We start from the raw sequence: 12051 nt of genomic DNA on the forward strand, positions 1-12051 counted from the left end.
CGTGCCCTGCCTTGGTTGGCCATCACTGCTGCTGGGGGGGTCCTGGGTGCCTGTCCACATGGGGCACTCAGTGGACCGGGGGCTGGGTCCGGGGTGCGCACAGGGGGGAGGCGGACGCTGGGGCTGGCTCCTTGCTGGGCAGGTACGTGGGGAAAGGCCAGACACCCACTGCGTTGGGTCCCCCGCGGGTCCCCCTTCTTGGGTGGGCTGGGGCACGGCAGGTGAGGACGGCTGGGTGGAGGGCTCCCTGAACTCAGGGCCCCGCTGGGACAGGCTGCAGCCACACGGCCCAGAGCAAACGGGGAGGGGTGGAGGGTCCTAGTGCTTGTGGCCTCTCCCTGCCCGCCCGTGGTCCCGCCGGAGGGCTGGGGCAAAGGCAGGTGTGAGCGACAGGCGCTGCTCCAGAGCCGGAGCTGTGAGTGATCCGGGAGTAAGTGTGGTCAAAGGGCCCCTGGAGCCTGGAACTCCTGGGGCAGGCCTGCCGGGTCCCAAAGAGGCTGTGGCAGCTTCAGGCAGAGGGCCCCCTCTCCCAGTCCCCCTTCTCCCAGGGGCTGAGGAGAGGCCACACGGAGGCCCCGTGACACCCTGCACACTCCTCCCCCACCACACACTCAGAGACACTTCAGGCTTTGGCATTCTCAGCCGGGAGCCTTGACCTCCTTCTGCCATTTATTTGCCTTGGTTGGGAGAAGTCACCCCCTTAATGTACAGAGGGGCTCAGGATGGGTGGAGAGCTAATGAAAGTCAGGCTCTCAGCCAGAGAATATGCTGTGATTATTTACAAATGTGACCTGGCCCACAGAAAACCTTGGAAGTAGCTTTTCTAGTTTTAAAAAGACACCAAAACTGACTTTGATATGTTTATATTATAGATATAATACATAAAACATCTAGCATGAAACTCCATGTTCTCCCCAAAGAAGAGAACCAAGCCAGCCTTCCCCGCTCCCAGGCCCAGGGATCTGATCTGTGAGTGCTGGCTCAGGCTGCCTCCCTTCCAGACCAGGAGCCAGGGCCTCTTGGGGGGGGGGGGGGGGGAACCAGGCTGTGGGCAGCCCAGACTCGAGGGGGCCGAGGCCCACAGCCACCCCCAGGGAAAGCTGAGGGGAAAGGGGAAGCCCACCTCGCCTCTTTGGTTCCCCTGGGAGCAAAAGCAATCCCAAAACCAAAAGGAAAGAGAGCCGCAAGACCCTCCCTGCAGCTGCTGACGAAGAGTCTCATTTTGGCAAGTATCTGAGCAAAACCAAAACAAAACAAAAACCAAATAAAATGGTGGTTTAGCATAGACGTGCACATTCACATTGCACAAGGCACCGCTGGGACACAGAGAGGCCAGATACAAGTGTTGATATCGGCTGATAAAGCAAAATATTTGGAAAGCTTTTCATAACTTCGGTCCCTCTGGGGTGGACTGACTGTGCTTTATGTTTGTATGGCAATGCTGGCGACACACAGTACAGACAAGGCTGATGGTCCCAGGGTCCCTTCACCACCCCCTACTAACCCCCAGAGCAGATCTCTAGGTTCCCCTCTCCCACCTGGCCACCACTCCCACGAACATATGTCCTCAGAGTAACGCACCACCTAGCTCTCTGATCTGACTGGGGGCCGCAGGCTCCCACCGGTCACCTGGTGACGCCCATCTCAGTGAGTTCTGCCCGGAAGAGCCCAGCCTGTTGCAGGTTGGGAGTTTAGAGGCAAGGAACTAGGGCCCCTCCACCTTCGTGTAGAACTAGGGGAGCAACCTTAGGTTCAAAGCCCCAAGTCCCTGTGTTTCCTCCCCTCCAAGGACAGGCGCTCAGGAGCGGCTGGGGCTGGCTTATCAGGATCTCTGCTCCCTGAACCTTCCTCCTGTAGGGGGGCCTGCACCCCTCCTTCTTTCGCGGGGTCAGGAACCCTCCAAATAAAATGACAAGGCACATATTTGCTCCCCCTACTCGGTAGGAATCGGAGCGGTGAGTTTGCGTTTCCAAGGCACAGGGTTATTCCTTTAATACTAGAGTTGCCGGGCTCCCGGCTCAGCCCCACGGCGCTTCTCCTCTCTGCCCGACCCCTCAGCTTAGACGCACCGTGTCCGGCGCCGAGGAAGGCAAGGGGGCCGCGCGGCAGGCCAGGCTCTCAGGCGGCACCGGAATCTCCTAGTCCCGGCTTGCGCGGCTCGGGCAGTCTTGGGATCCGGAGACCCGAAACCACTCCCTGGGTCCCAGCCAGCGGCCGGCCCAGGGCGGTCCCGCCGCCGCGCGCCTCACGCGCAGTTGCCCATGGCCTTGACCAGGGAGCTCTCGGGCAGCTGGCGGAAGATGCCCCGCAGCGTGTCCAGTTCGCGGCTCAGCTGTTCCACCCGCTTGCGCAGGCGGTCATTGTCACTGGTCAGCTCCAGCACCTTTTGCTGCGTCTCCACGTTGCGCTGCTTGGCCTTGTCCCGGCTCTTGCGCACCGCGATGTTGTTGCGCTCGCGCCGCACCCGGTACTCGTTGCTGTTCTTGTCCACGGACTTCTTGGCTTTGCCTACGCCGCCGCCGCCGCCGCCGCCCGCGCGCAGGTCGGGGTGCGCGGCGGCCAGCCCCTTGAGCGCGCCGCCGGGGCCTGGCAGGCCAGCGGCGCCGAGCGCGGGCGCTGGGTGCGGGCTGGGCACGGGCGTGGGCGGCGGCGTGGGGTGGCCGGGCTGCAGGTGCATGGTGGTCTGGCCGCAGTGCGCGATCTGGAACTGCAGGTGCGGGGCGGCCAGGTGCGCGGGCGGCGGGTGCGAGTGCGGGGGCGGCGGGGGCGGCGGGGGCTGGTAGGGAAAGAGGCCAGCCAGCGCCAGCTGCTTCGCCTCGTCCTCCTCGCGCGGCTCCTGCTTGATTACCAGCGGCCGCAGCGCCGGCGCCCCGACGCGCTCGTACAGGGGCTCCAGCCTGCCGTCCAGGTAGCCGGTCGCCGGGCAGCTGTAGCCGGGAGGGGGGCCGTGCGCCCCCCCGGGCATGACGGCGCCGCCGGGGCCCACGGGGGCGCCTGGGTAGTCAAAGTCGCCGCCGCCTCCAGCGGGGGCCGCGGCCGCCTTGGCCTTCTCCTGCTGCCGGCTGTGCTGGAACAGGTCGGCCAGGAACTCGTCGTTGAAGGCGGCCGGGTCGATGTAGGCGCTGATGTCGATGGACGTCTCGTGTTCGCAGATGCCGCCCAGCGGCTCCGGGGCGGCAGGTGGGGCGGGGGGCTGCGCGGGGCCCGCGCCCCGGGGAAAGCCGAAGGCGGCGCTGCCGGGCGCGTGCGGGGGGCTCTGGAGGTGGCTGCTCATCGGGGGCCGCGGCTCCGCCTCGTAGAAGTCGGCCGACTCCATGGGGGAGCTAAAGTCCTCCCGGCATGGCGAGCCTCGGCGGCCTCCAGCCTGCGCGGGGCGCCGCTGCTGCCGCCGCCCACCCAGAGCCCCTGCTCGTACGCGCCCGCTCAGCTCCCGGTCGCGAATGGCCAGGCCCGCGCGGGCCGCGCATTTATACTGGCACGGCTGTCGCCCTCTGGCGTCCAAACCCTCGTGGACCTTCGGCGACGACGGAGCAGCGCCTCCTGGGTCCTAGCGCCTGAGGTCTAAAGAGGGCGGCGAGTGGAGCCGGAGCGCAGCGCTGGCGGGGAGGGGCCGCGGTGCAACGCCCACTGCCTCCTGCGCCGCCAGCCGAACCGTGACCCGCGCGCGGTGCTCCACCTTCGGCGGAGTTGTTGCCCCCGCGCACACGTGGTCGGTGGCAGGGCCCCCTCCTCTAGCCTTCCCAGGGCACCCACCTCCAGCCAATGGCCGGGGAGCCCGGGAGCACCCGACGCCGCGCAGGGGGTTGAGGGGGGGTTGGGGGGGTGGAGGTGGGGTGGGGGGATTGGGGGGGTGGGGGTGGGGGGAGGCAAATCTTGGTCTCTGAGCTTCTCTGGAGCGGACTCGCTTTAAAAGCTAGAACCAGCCCTGCCCGGGTCCCGGCTCTCTGGAAGGAGGCGGCGTAAAGAAGGGGTCGGGGGTGGGAATGGGGGGGGGGGGCAGGGAACAATTTTGGACGTGCGGCCCAGCCCACGCTGCCGCGTGGAGAGGCCGAGGGGAGAGGCCTGCAACGCGGGGATTTTGCGTCTCTCTGATCTCCAGGCGTCCCCGCCGATTCCGCGCAAAAGTAACGCTCTCCCGCTCCGCCCCTAGCAGTTCTCCGGGGTCCCACGGGCGCGCAGTGCCGGGCGCTAGGACCCCGCGGGGAGCGGAGGAAAGAGGCGGCGGTCGCGCCCGCGGAGCCCAGAGCACCCGGCCGGTCCACCCGCCTGGGCTGGAAAACTTTTTCTTTTGAATTACTTCTCCTAGCCGGAGCTCTAGGTGTTGCTAGGTGCAAGGAGTTGGCGCTGCTCCCCGGCGCGGGGCCGCCAATTTTTTTTTTTCCTGCGGGACGAGCCGAACTGGATTCCGGCGCTGGGGTATCGCGTCGAGGGGGGACGCACAGAGGGAGGAGGCGAATTTGACTCCGAGACAGGGATCCCGAAGCGGGGCCGGCGGTCAACAGGGTTGGAATCCACAGCCTTCTCCCCCGCCTTCTCCCCTACTCCCCATTAAGGTGCTCTACAAGGCGGGAGCGTGCGTGTCGAGGGAGCCGGGGCCTCCGAGTCTCTGCCGCCCAGGGTCGGGGCACCTAATGAGAGAACCCTGCAGGGTGGCTCGCCGGGCGCTGGGTCCCCCAAATCCTGGGGAACACGGCGGGCCGGCCTCGGTGACCCCCGGGTGCCGCGCCGCCTCCGCACTCACTGCTGCAGGGGGAAGGGGTTTACCGCCGCGCGTTTCCCCAGCCACGTGGCGCCTCGCGCGTTCTACTTCGGGATCGCGGGGATCGCCGGCTCCCCTGGAGCCTCGTGGGCCTACAAGTCGCTCCGGCCTCTACCCCCCATTGCCCCTTACGGACTAAGTGCCCCGAAGCCCAACGCCGCCTGGGTGCTGTTTGGAAGTTTGCCAGCTTGAGAATCGCCAGGCTGCGGGGGTCAAGACCCCTCCAGGACAGCGGCCTTCCAAAGACTGGCAAGACGCCACAACCCACCCAGGAGCCCTCAAGGAGGCGCAGCGTAAAAGCCAGACCTTGGGAGGCTGAGCTTCCACTGTGGTCACAGTAAAGAAGCAACTTCGTCTGGGGAACGCATACTGTGCTTTAATCAAGTCCCTATTCAACATATTCCCAGTGATTAACGATCCAGCCGCTTCATGTTTTGGTCCAGAGCGCATACATAAGATATTTTCAGCTTGAAGCTTTTGGACTGGGAGTAAAAGTAGATTTGTTAAATAAATAGCCTGTGTGAGCTGAGGAGCTGCTCTCTGGGCTGGGATGCAGGACCATTTATACACAATGCACCTGTGGAGGCCTGGAGGGAAACCCAAAAACATGGAATGGGATTTTCATTTTTGCTGCAGTGCTAAAAATAACGGTCTGCCCCAGTGCAGGAACAAAGAAAGGGCTACTCAAAGTGACCTGTTCTAGCATGTACACCTGGCTCTCCTGTGCAGGCAGCAGGAATGTCTCCTCTGAGGAACCTGGGAAATCACAGAGGCTCCTGGGGCTGGGGAAAGTATTGGAGTAAGGTCTTGTCAATAAGCCCTGTTTGTGAGGACAAGAGAGGCACCAGATGGGGCCCACAGCCAGGGTCGCAGGTCTTCCCATAGCAGAAGCAGAAAGCTCCCCACGAGACCAGCTCTGTGCAAGGTGCTTAGTGCCTCAAGATGAGTGAGACGTGGCCCCTGCCCTCTCAGGACTCTGGGAACAGCTGGGGAGACGGAGAAGTCATCACTTAAAGTCTGCTAAGAGACAAGGGCCTCCTCAAAGAGGAGGTGCCGCTGAAAAAGCAGGAAGTGGGATCGGGTAGAGGCACTTAGTCCATTACTTCATCACATCCGCACACAAATGCGGATGAAGGATACGTGCTGTGATAAAGGGACGTCCTGCTCTGGCAAACATGGCTTTGAAGGAGGGTGCCACCAACTTCATCTGAGGAGTTGCTTCGGGCTTAATTGTGTCCTGAAATTCATATGTGGAAGCCACAACCCCCAAAGTAACTGTATTTGGAGATGGATTTTTCAGGAGGTAATTAAGGTTCAATAAAGTCATGAGGCTGAGGTTCTAATAGGATTGGTGGCCTTAGAAAAAGAGGAAGCGAGGGAACGTCTACCCCCCACCCCATGTGAGGCATAGGGGCGTCTGCAAGCCAGGGAGAGAGCCCTCACCAGAACCCGACCATGCTGGCACCCTCATCTCAGACTTCCAGCCTCCAGAACTGTGAGAAAACTCATTTCTGTTGTTTAAGCTCCCAGTCTGTGGTATTTTGTTATGGCAGCTCCACCTGACTGAGGTAGGAGGTTGGAGAGGGCTTCATGTGGAGTGGACCTTTGAGCCCCACCTTGAAGGATGAGCAGGAATTTGCTAGAAGGATAGGTGCAATTTGCGGAACGACAGGTGCAAAGGTGGAGCAGCTGCAAGTGCACGGCATGTTCTGATAACAAAGGACGAGATGTTTGATGGGCTGGAGTGCAGGGATTGCTGGGGAGAGGCCTAGATAAGGCTGGATTCACAGACAGGGCTGGGTTCATGGCCAAGGCGGCTCCAGGTGAAGGAGTGCCTCTCTCACAGGCTTTTGGCGTCCAGCTTTTAGCAGGGGAGCGCTGTGATCCAATGTGGGTTCCTGCAAGGCCACTCTGGTAGGGGCTGGAGAGGGGAGGGTGGACCAGATGAGAAGTAGTGGAGGCCTGAGGCCCCAGGATGGGGGACAGAGAGAAGGGATGGATTTGAATGAGATGTCAGGACTTGGAGTCTGGCTGGGGGCTGAATGCCTGGTTTCTGGGCTGGGGTTACCATCCCCCAACATATATAAATGCAGGGAAAATAGAAGGTCCCCTCCAAGCCCCCGGGGGTCATGGGGGTCTCACCATCCATAGGACACCCCCTGCGTGATTTGCAGTACTGGAGGAGAGGACCATGACCCAGGAACAGCCGCCAAGATCCACCTTCATAGTCTTGTTTTTCCTTTGAGGTCTAAGAGAACACCTTGGGATGAGGAGGAAGTGGTTTAGAGGGCAAGTAGTGGGTTCATGACTGGGCTGCCCAGAGGTGAGGGAGAGTCCTGGGGCTGTCTAAGCTGTGAAACAAGAATTGGCTGCAGAACCTGGGGGAGACCCCAGGGTTGGTGGAGCCGCTTTCCCTGGGAGGTGCCCACGGCTGGAAGGGGGCTGTGGCCTGATAGGATGTGTGGGCAGCTGGCGTTTGGCTGGAATCACTTGGGAGGGAGATGGCTCAGTGGCTCACGCTGGGTTGAGACAGAGCCAGTAATAAGAGAAGCTCGTAAATCCTCTCTGACCATCTTTATGATTCTTCTGCTTGGTCTTAATTGATGGCACTTGGCAGTCCTTGAGGAGCCAGCAGGGTGGGGGGAGAGCTTTCTGCTAAGGTCCGGCCTCAGTAAGCACAGCAGCAGGGTATGCGGCAGGGACCTCAGCTCACTGGGCCTGACTTCTGCCACCGCAGAGACCCAGGGAGAGAGGAGGCGTGCCCTGGCTCTACTTTTTACCAAATTGAAAATCAGCAACAGAAGCGAAAATGCGTTTCGTAGGTGTGAATTCTGCTCCAGACAGCTCAGGAGAGGAGGCTGCTGAGCCGGGGGGAGGGCAGGCCGGGTGGGGAGAGGGTGGGCGAGGGCCCTCCCCTCCGTGAATCATGGTTCTGAGTTTTGGGTGCTCTGGAACGGAGCCTAGTTCCAGAGTCCTTCACAATGCTAACCACTTTGAAAGATAAATAGAACCAGGAAGTTTTTATTTTACCTTGATTCAAACTTCCTAATGCAACATATATGAGAGAATTAGTACCTAAGTCTGAAAATCAATTGAATTCTGAAGCACAAAGCCGAATGAACCCTTCTGATTTAGTTTCTAACTTTGTCTACGGCTAAATGGTTGTGAGATGGGTCATTCCAAAGCAGGACTAGTTAAGATAATTAATAAGGGCAAATTAAGATAAAAGACAAGAACTATAATTTTCAGTAACTGGTTTGTCCTCTGGCTAATATATCTAATACAGTGATTCAATAAAATACTCTCAAAGACCTTCCTAAAAACAGAGCACCAGTTACTTTTTATTACCAATGCACTGGCTAATGAGTTTTATACTCATTCATCTTACGCTTTAGGTATTGAGGGGTAAAGCATATAAACTCAATGGACAGTCAACCAAGAGTCTAGTGTTTCTTATGAACAGACTCCGGCAGTGGGAGAAGACATCCTTATTATCCTTAGACTACGTGCTGTATCTCACCAGGAGGTCCGGTGGTGTGGGGGATTCCTCAGACCTGTTAAAACCCCTTCTTCACCATTTACTACGGTGACCTTGGGGAAGGTGTTGAATTTCTCCAAGCCTCTGTTTCCTTTTCTGTAAATTGGGGGCAATAATTCACCGTGGTGCATTCTCAGCTTGTTCTAGGACAAAGCACCAAGAAGTCACACGGAATATCACAAGGCATAATTAATTCTGTCACCATGAGCTAGAGATGATTTAACTATTAGGAAAGATAACTAGATTGTATGTATACCATACGAAATCACAACCGTGAATACTCAGGTCTATAAACAAATCCATACGGTCAGATTCAGCTGTTTCTAGTTTCCCCTCACTTTTCATCTACTCTAATGTGTATGTGTTTTCTTTTGTTATGTTTCCTGATATTTTACGTGCTTGCGATTGCCAGCAGGTAAGCGGTACCAGGCAGCAAAGATTTTAGAAAAAGAAAATTGAGTCGAAATTTAAAATACAGAAAGTTCTATCCATTATCTTAATTTTGTTTAGCGAGTGGGGAACAGGCTTTTATTTTGGTAGAAAACTCCGTTGGTGGATAACAGCCCCCAGAACTGGCCATGCAGCATTTGGGGAACACAGTAGAAAGCTAGCTGTGAGTGGGGGTGGGGGTGAGGGTGGCTCGTGTGCAACGATCCCCCCCACCCCACATTTTTGTGGGATCTGGGACAAGATGACAAACGGCAGCCCCCATACCATCTGTTTAAACATTAAATGGTATCGATCAAATGAAACTCTTAGATAAAATATGTTCTACCTTCCTGACTTGACAAATAAATCTTCGCAATGTCCTAGAAGGCCAGATTTAAATGTAGAGCTGGACTCTGGAACATGATGGCGCCAGGAAAGCCACCCACCCCCTTCCCTTGCCACTCCTTGTGCCGTCCCCCACCCGAAAGGTCCCTCGTCAAGTGGGTGCAGGTTCCCAGCACCTTACCCAGACCCCCTGAAAACTGTCCTCTTCCCATCACCCCTTGATCTAAGGGTGTGCGCACTGCCAAGTGCCTGGGAAGGTGGCCCATGGGGACCCAGGCAGCTGTTCTTGGGCTGTTTGGGTGGGAAATTCCTTGGCCTTTAGGGTCCTCACCCTGAGGGAAGGGAGCAGCCAGAGGAGGGCATGAGTGGGGCCCTCTAATATGGGGGTCCAGCTTGAGGGTCCCGCTCAGGGGCCCTCATACCTGCGTTGAAGGTTGATATGGGGAATCCGCCAGGCAGGGTCTCAGCACCCTGGTGGGGCCAGCACCCTTTCAGTGCGAGCAGGAGAGCAGTGATACCACTGCTTCTGGCCTTGTCTGGGCGCCCCAGGCCCTGCTTCTGTGCGAGGATGTGTCAGTCAGCAGTAATCCCAAATCTGTATCCCAGTTCATGGCTCCTCTCCATCTCACCGCAGGCATCCTGGTCCCACGCTCTCCCACCTGGACCACGCAGAAGGCCTCTGAGTGTCTCCCTGCTGCCCTCCTTCCCCCTCCCGCCCCCCCACCCCTGCCCCAGCTCTCCCCCATGGAGAGGCCTGAGTTACCCTTTAGACATGCCCCCAGATCGCAACAGCCACCTACTTCACCCTCCCGTGACCGCCCGTCACATGTGGAAGAGGATGTGCAGCGTCCTGGCCTGATCTCAAGGCGCTGCATGGCTTGGCCCTCACCTCTCCTGACACCTCAGACTCTCCCGGGCTGCCCGCTGGGCTCCCAGCCTCGGGGCGCTGCACTCTGCTCTGCCGGCTCTCTGGAATGTTCTTCCCAGATGTTGGCACGACTCCTTCCTTCCTGTCCTTTGAGCCTCGCCTTCTCCAGGAGGTTCCTCTCAGGTGCGCATTGCACACAAGCCGCCTCTCCCATCACTCGTGAGGCCATTGTGCATTTTACTTTATCCTCACAGCGCTCTCTGGAAAATGGTCTTGTGTACTCATTTGACTTGTTCCCTGTCTGGCTTCCCCCACTTAGGATGCCAGTTCCACAAAGACAGGACCTTGTCTGTCCTGTTCTGCCTATTTCCAGAGCTAGAACAGGCCTTGGCATATGGTAGAGCCTCAAATATTTGTTGAATGAACACAGAATGGACTCTATTCAAGAAAACTGCTATCCGGCCACCCTCCCAGAACTCAGTCTGTTCCCAAGCCTAGGAGGGCAGCTCAAGGGTGGCCCCAAAGGATGCTGGGGAAGACCCGGCCCCCTGGGTCAGGGCTCTCCAGGGCAGACCCATCCGGAGCCTCCTGAAGCTGTGCCAGGCGAGGCTGCCAGGGCCTGGAGAGTCTGCTCAGTGCCTCTGGGCCGACTTGGAAGAAGCCCCCCTCAGGCACATGCAGCCCCCAGGGGCTTGGCTGAGCAGAAAGTGCCTTTGTTGGGAGGAAAAAGGGCCCCTTTCTCTGGAGAGATGCAGCCCAGCCAGGACACAAGGCTTGGTGAGTAGAGGCCTCTTGAGTTGGGCTGGTTTATGTGGCGCAAAACTTCTCAGCCCTGCGTGACAACCCTGCCCCCTCCACCTTGACTCCAGAGCATCCCCTATCCGTAGGGCATTGCTGGGAGGGGGCCCCAGGAGAGCAAGACTTAGTCCTCGGAGGTGACTGGGTGTCAGATCCGCCGGGGAGGATGGGCCGGCCTCCTGCAGGCTCATGTGGGAGGCAGGGGCTGCTCCAATGTGTAGACCCGACAACCACACTTCTCGAGAGATGGGGTGAGGCTCCTTGGAGCCCACTTCTGTGGACCCACCATTTTGACCTTATTCTTTCTCTTTGCTGATTCCCAGGATTTCTGCAAGGTGTATCTTAAAAGAACAACAACAACAACAACAAACCTTAAATAAGGTGAGAAGTCAAATCTTTTGAAAACCAAAATGAGTTTTTAGGTGCTGGCTCATGAAGGCCTCAATTCAAGCCCTCTTTCCCGGGGATTACACTCAGCCACCCACCCTCCAGTCTAAGCCCCTCCGAGTATGTATAAAAGGTGCCCGAAGTGCAGACATTGGAGCTACAGGAGAAACGATCTGCACACAGTGAGCTACTTGATGTGTCTCCAAAGGCCTTATCTGTTCTAGTCTATTAGTTGGGGCTGGACCGCTCCCAAAGGAAGCCGTATCTATGGTGATATACTGTCAACTTTCAGAGTTAAAAACCTGATTCGCAAAAGTTACCATTCTTGACGTCCAAGACTAATCCTTAACTGAAGCGAAGCGAGAGAGTAGCACAGACATATATATAGTACCAACTGTTAAATAGCCAGTGGGAAGTTGTATAACAAAGGGAGTCCAACTCGAGGATGGAAGATGCCTTAGAGGACTGGGACGGGGAGGGTGGGGGGGGACTCGAGGGAGGGTGGGGGGGGAGTTGAGGGAGGGAGGGAATATGGGGATATGTGTATAAAAACAGATGATTGAACTTGGTGTACCCCCCAAAAAAATAATTAAAAAAAAAAACCAAAAAACCAAGTTACAGAACAGCTTGCAGTTTCTACTTTTTAGGGAAAAATTATTGAAATACATATTGTTGGTGTATAGAAAGAAGTCAGGAGGAACACACACCAAACTGTTAACAGGGGTGCTGCCTTGGTAGGAAGTACCTTGTACTTTTAAATTCATACACTTATGTATCTTGGATTTTTAAAAACAGATGAGTATGTATTTATGACTTTTATAAGTTTAGAAACTATAAAAATATTTTGTCACATACATTTTATAGTTTTTTAATTTTATAGTTATAAACTCTAAAATGTTTTAAAGTCACTTTATTCTGCAAATATGT

At 57.1% G+C, this 12051-nt stretch overlaps 1 protein-coding gene across 1 annotated transcript; it reads right to left on the reverse strand.

The window, feature by feature from the left end:
* Positions 1-847: 847 nt before the first annotated feature.
* CEBPA (CCAAT enhancer binding protein alpha) lies at positions 848-3482 on the reverse strand. The gene has a single exon (XM_057712914.1). The coding sequence runs from the start codon at positions 3314-3316 to the stop codon at positions 2246-2248; it is 1071 nt and encodes a 356-aa protein (XP_057568897.1). The 5' UTR covers positions 3317-3482; the 3' UTR covers positions 848-2245.
* Positions 3483-12051: the final 8569 nt, after the last annotated feature.

The sequence above is a fragment of the Hippopotamus amphibius genome, chromosome 16 (assembly GCF_030028045.1).
Source record: "Hippopotamus amphibius kiboko isolate mHipAmp2 chromosome 16, mHipAmp2.hap2, whole genome shotgun sequence".
NCBI classification, from domain to species: Eukaryota; Metazoa; Chordata; class Mammalia; order Artiodactyla; family Hippopotamidae; genus Hippopotamus; species Hippopotamus amphibius.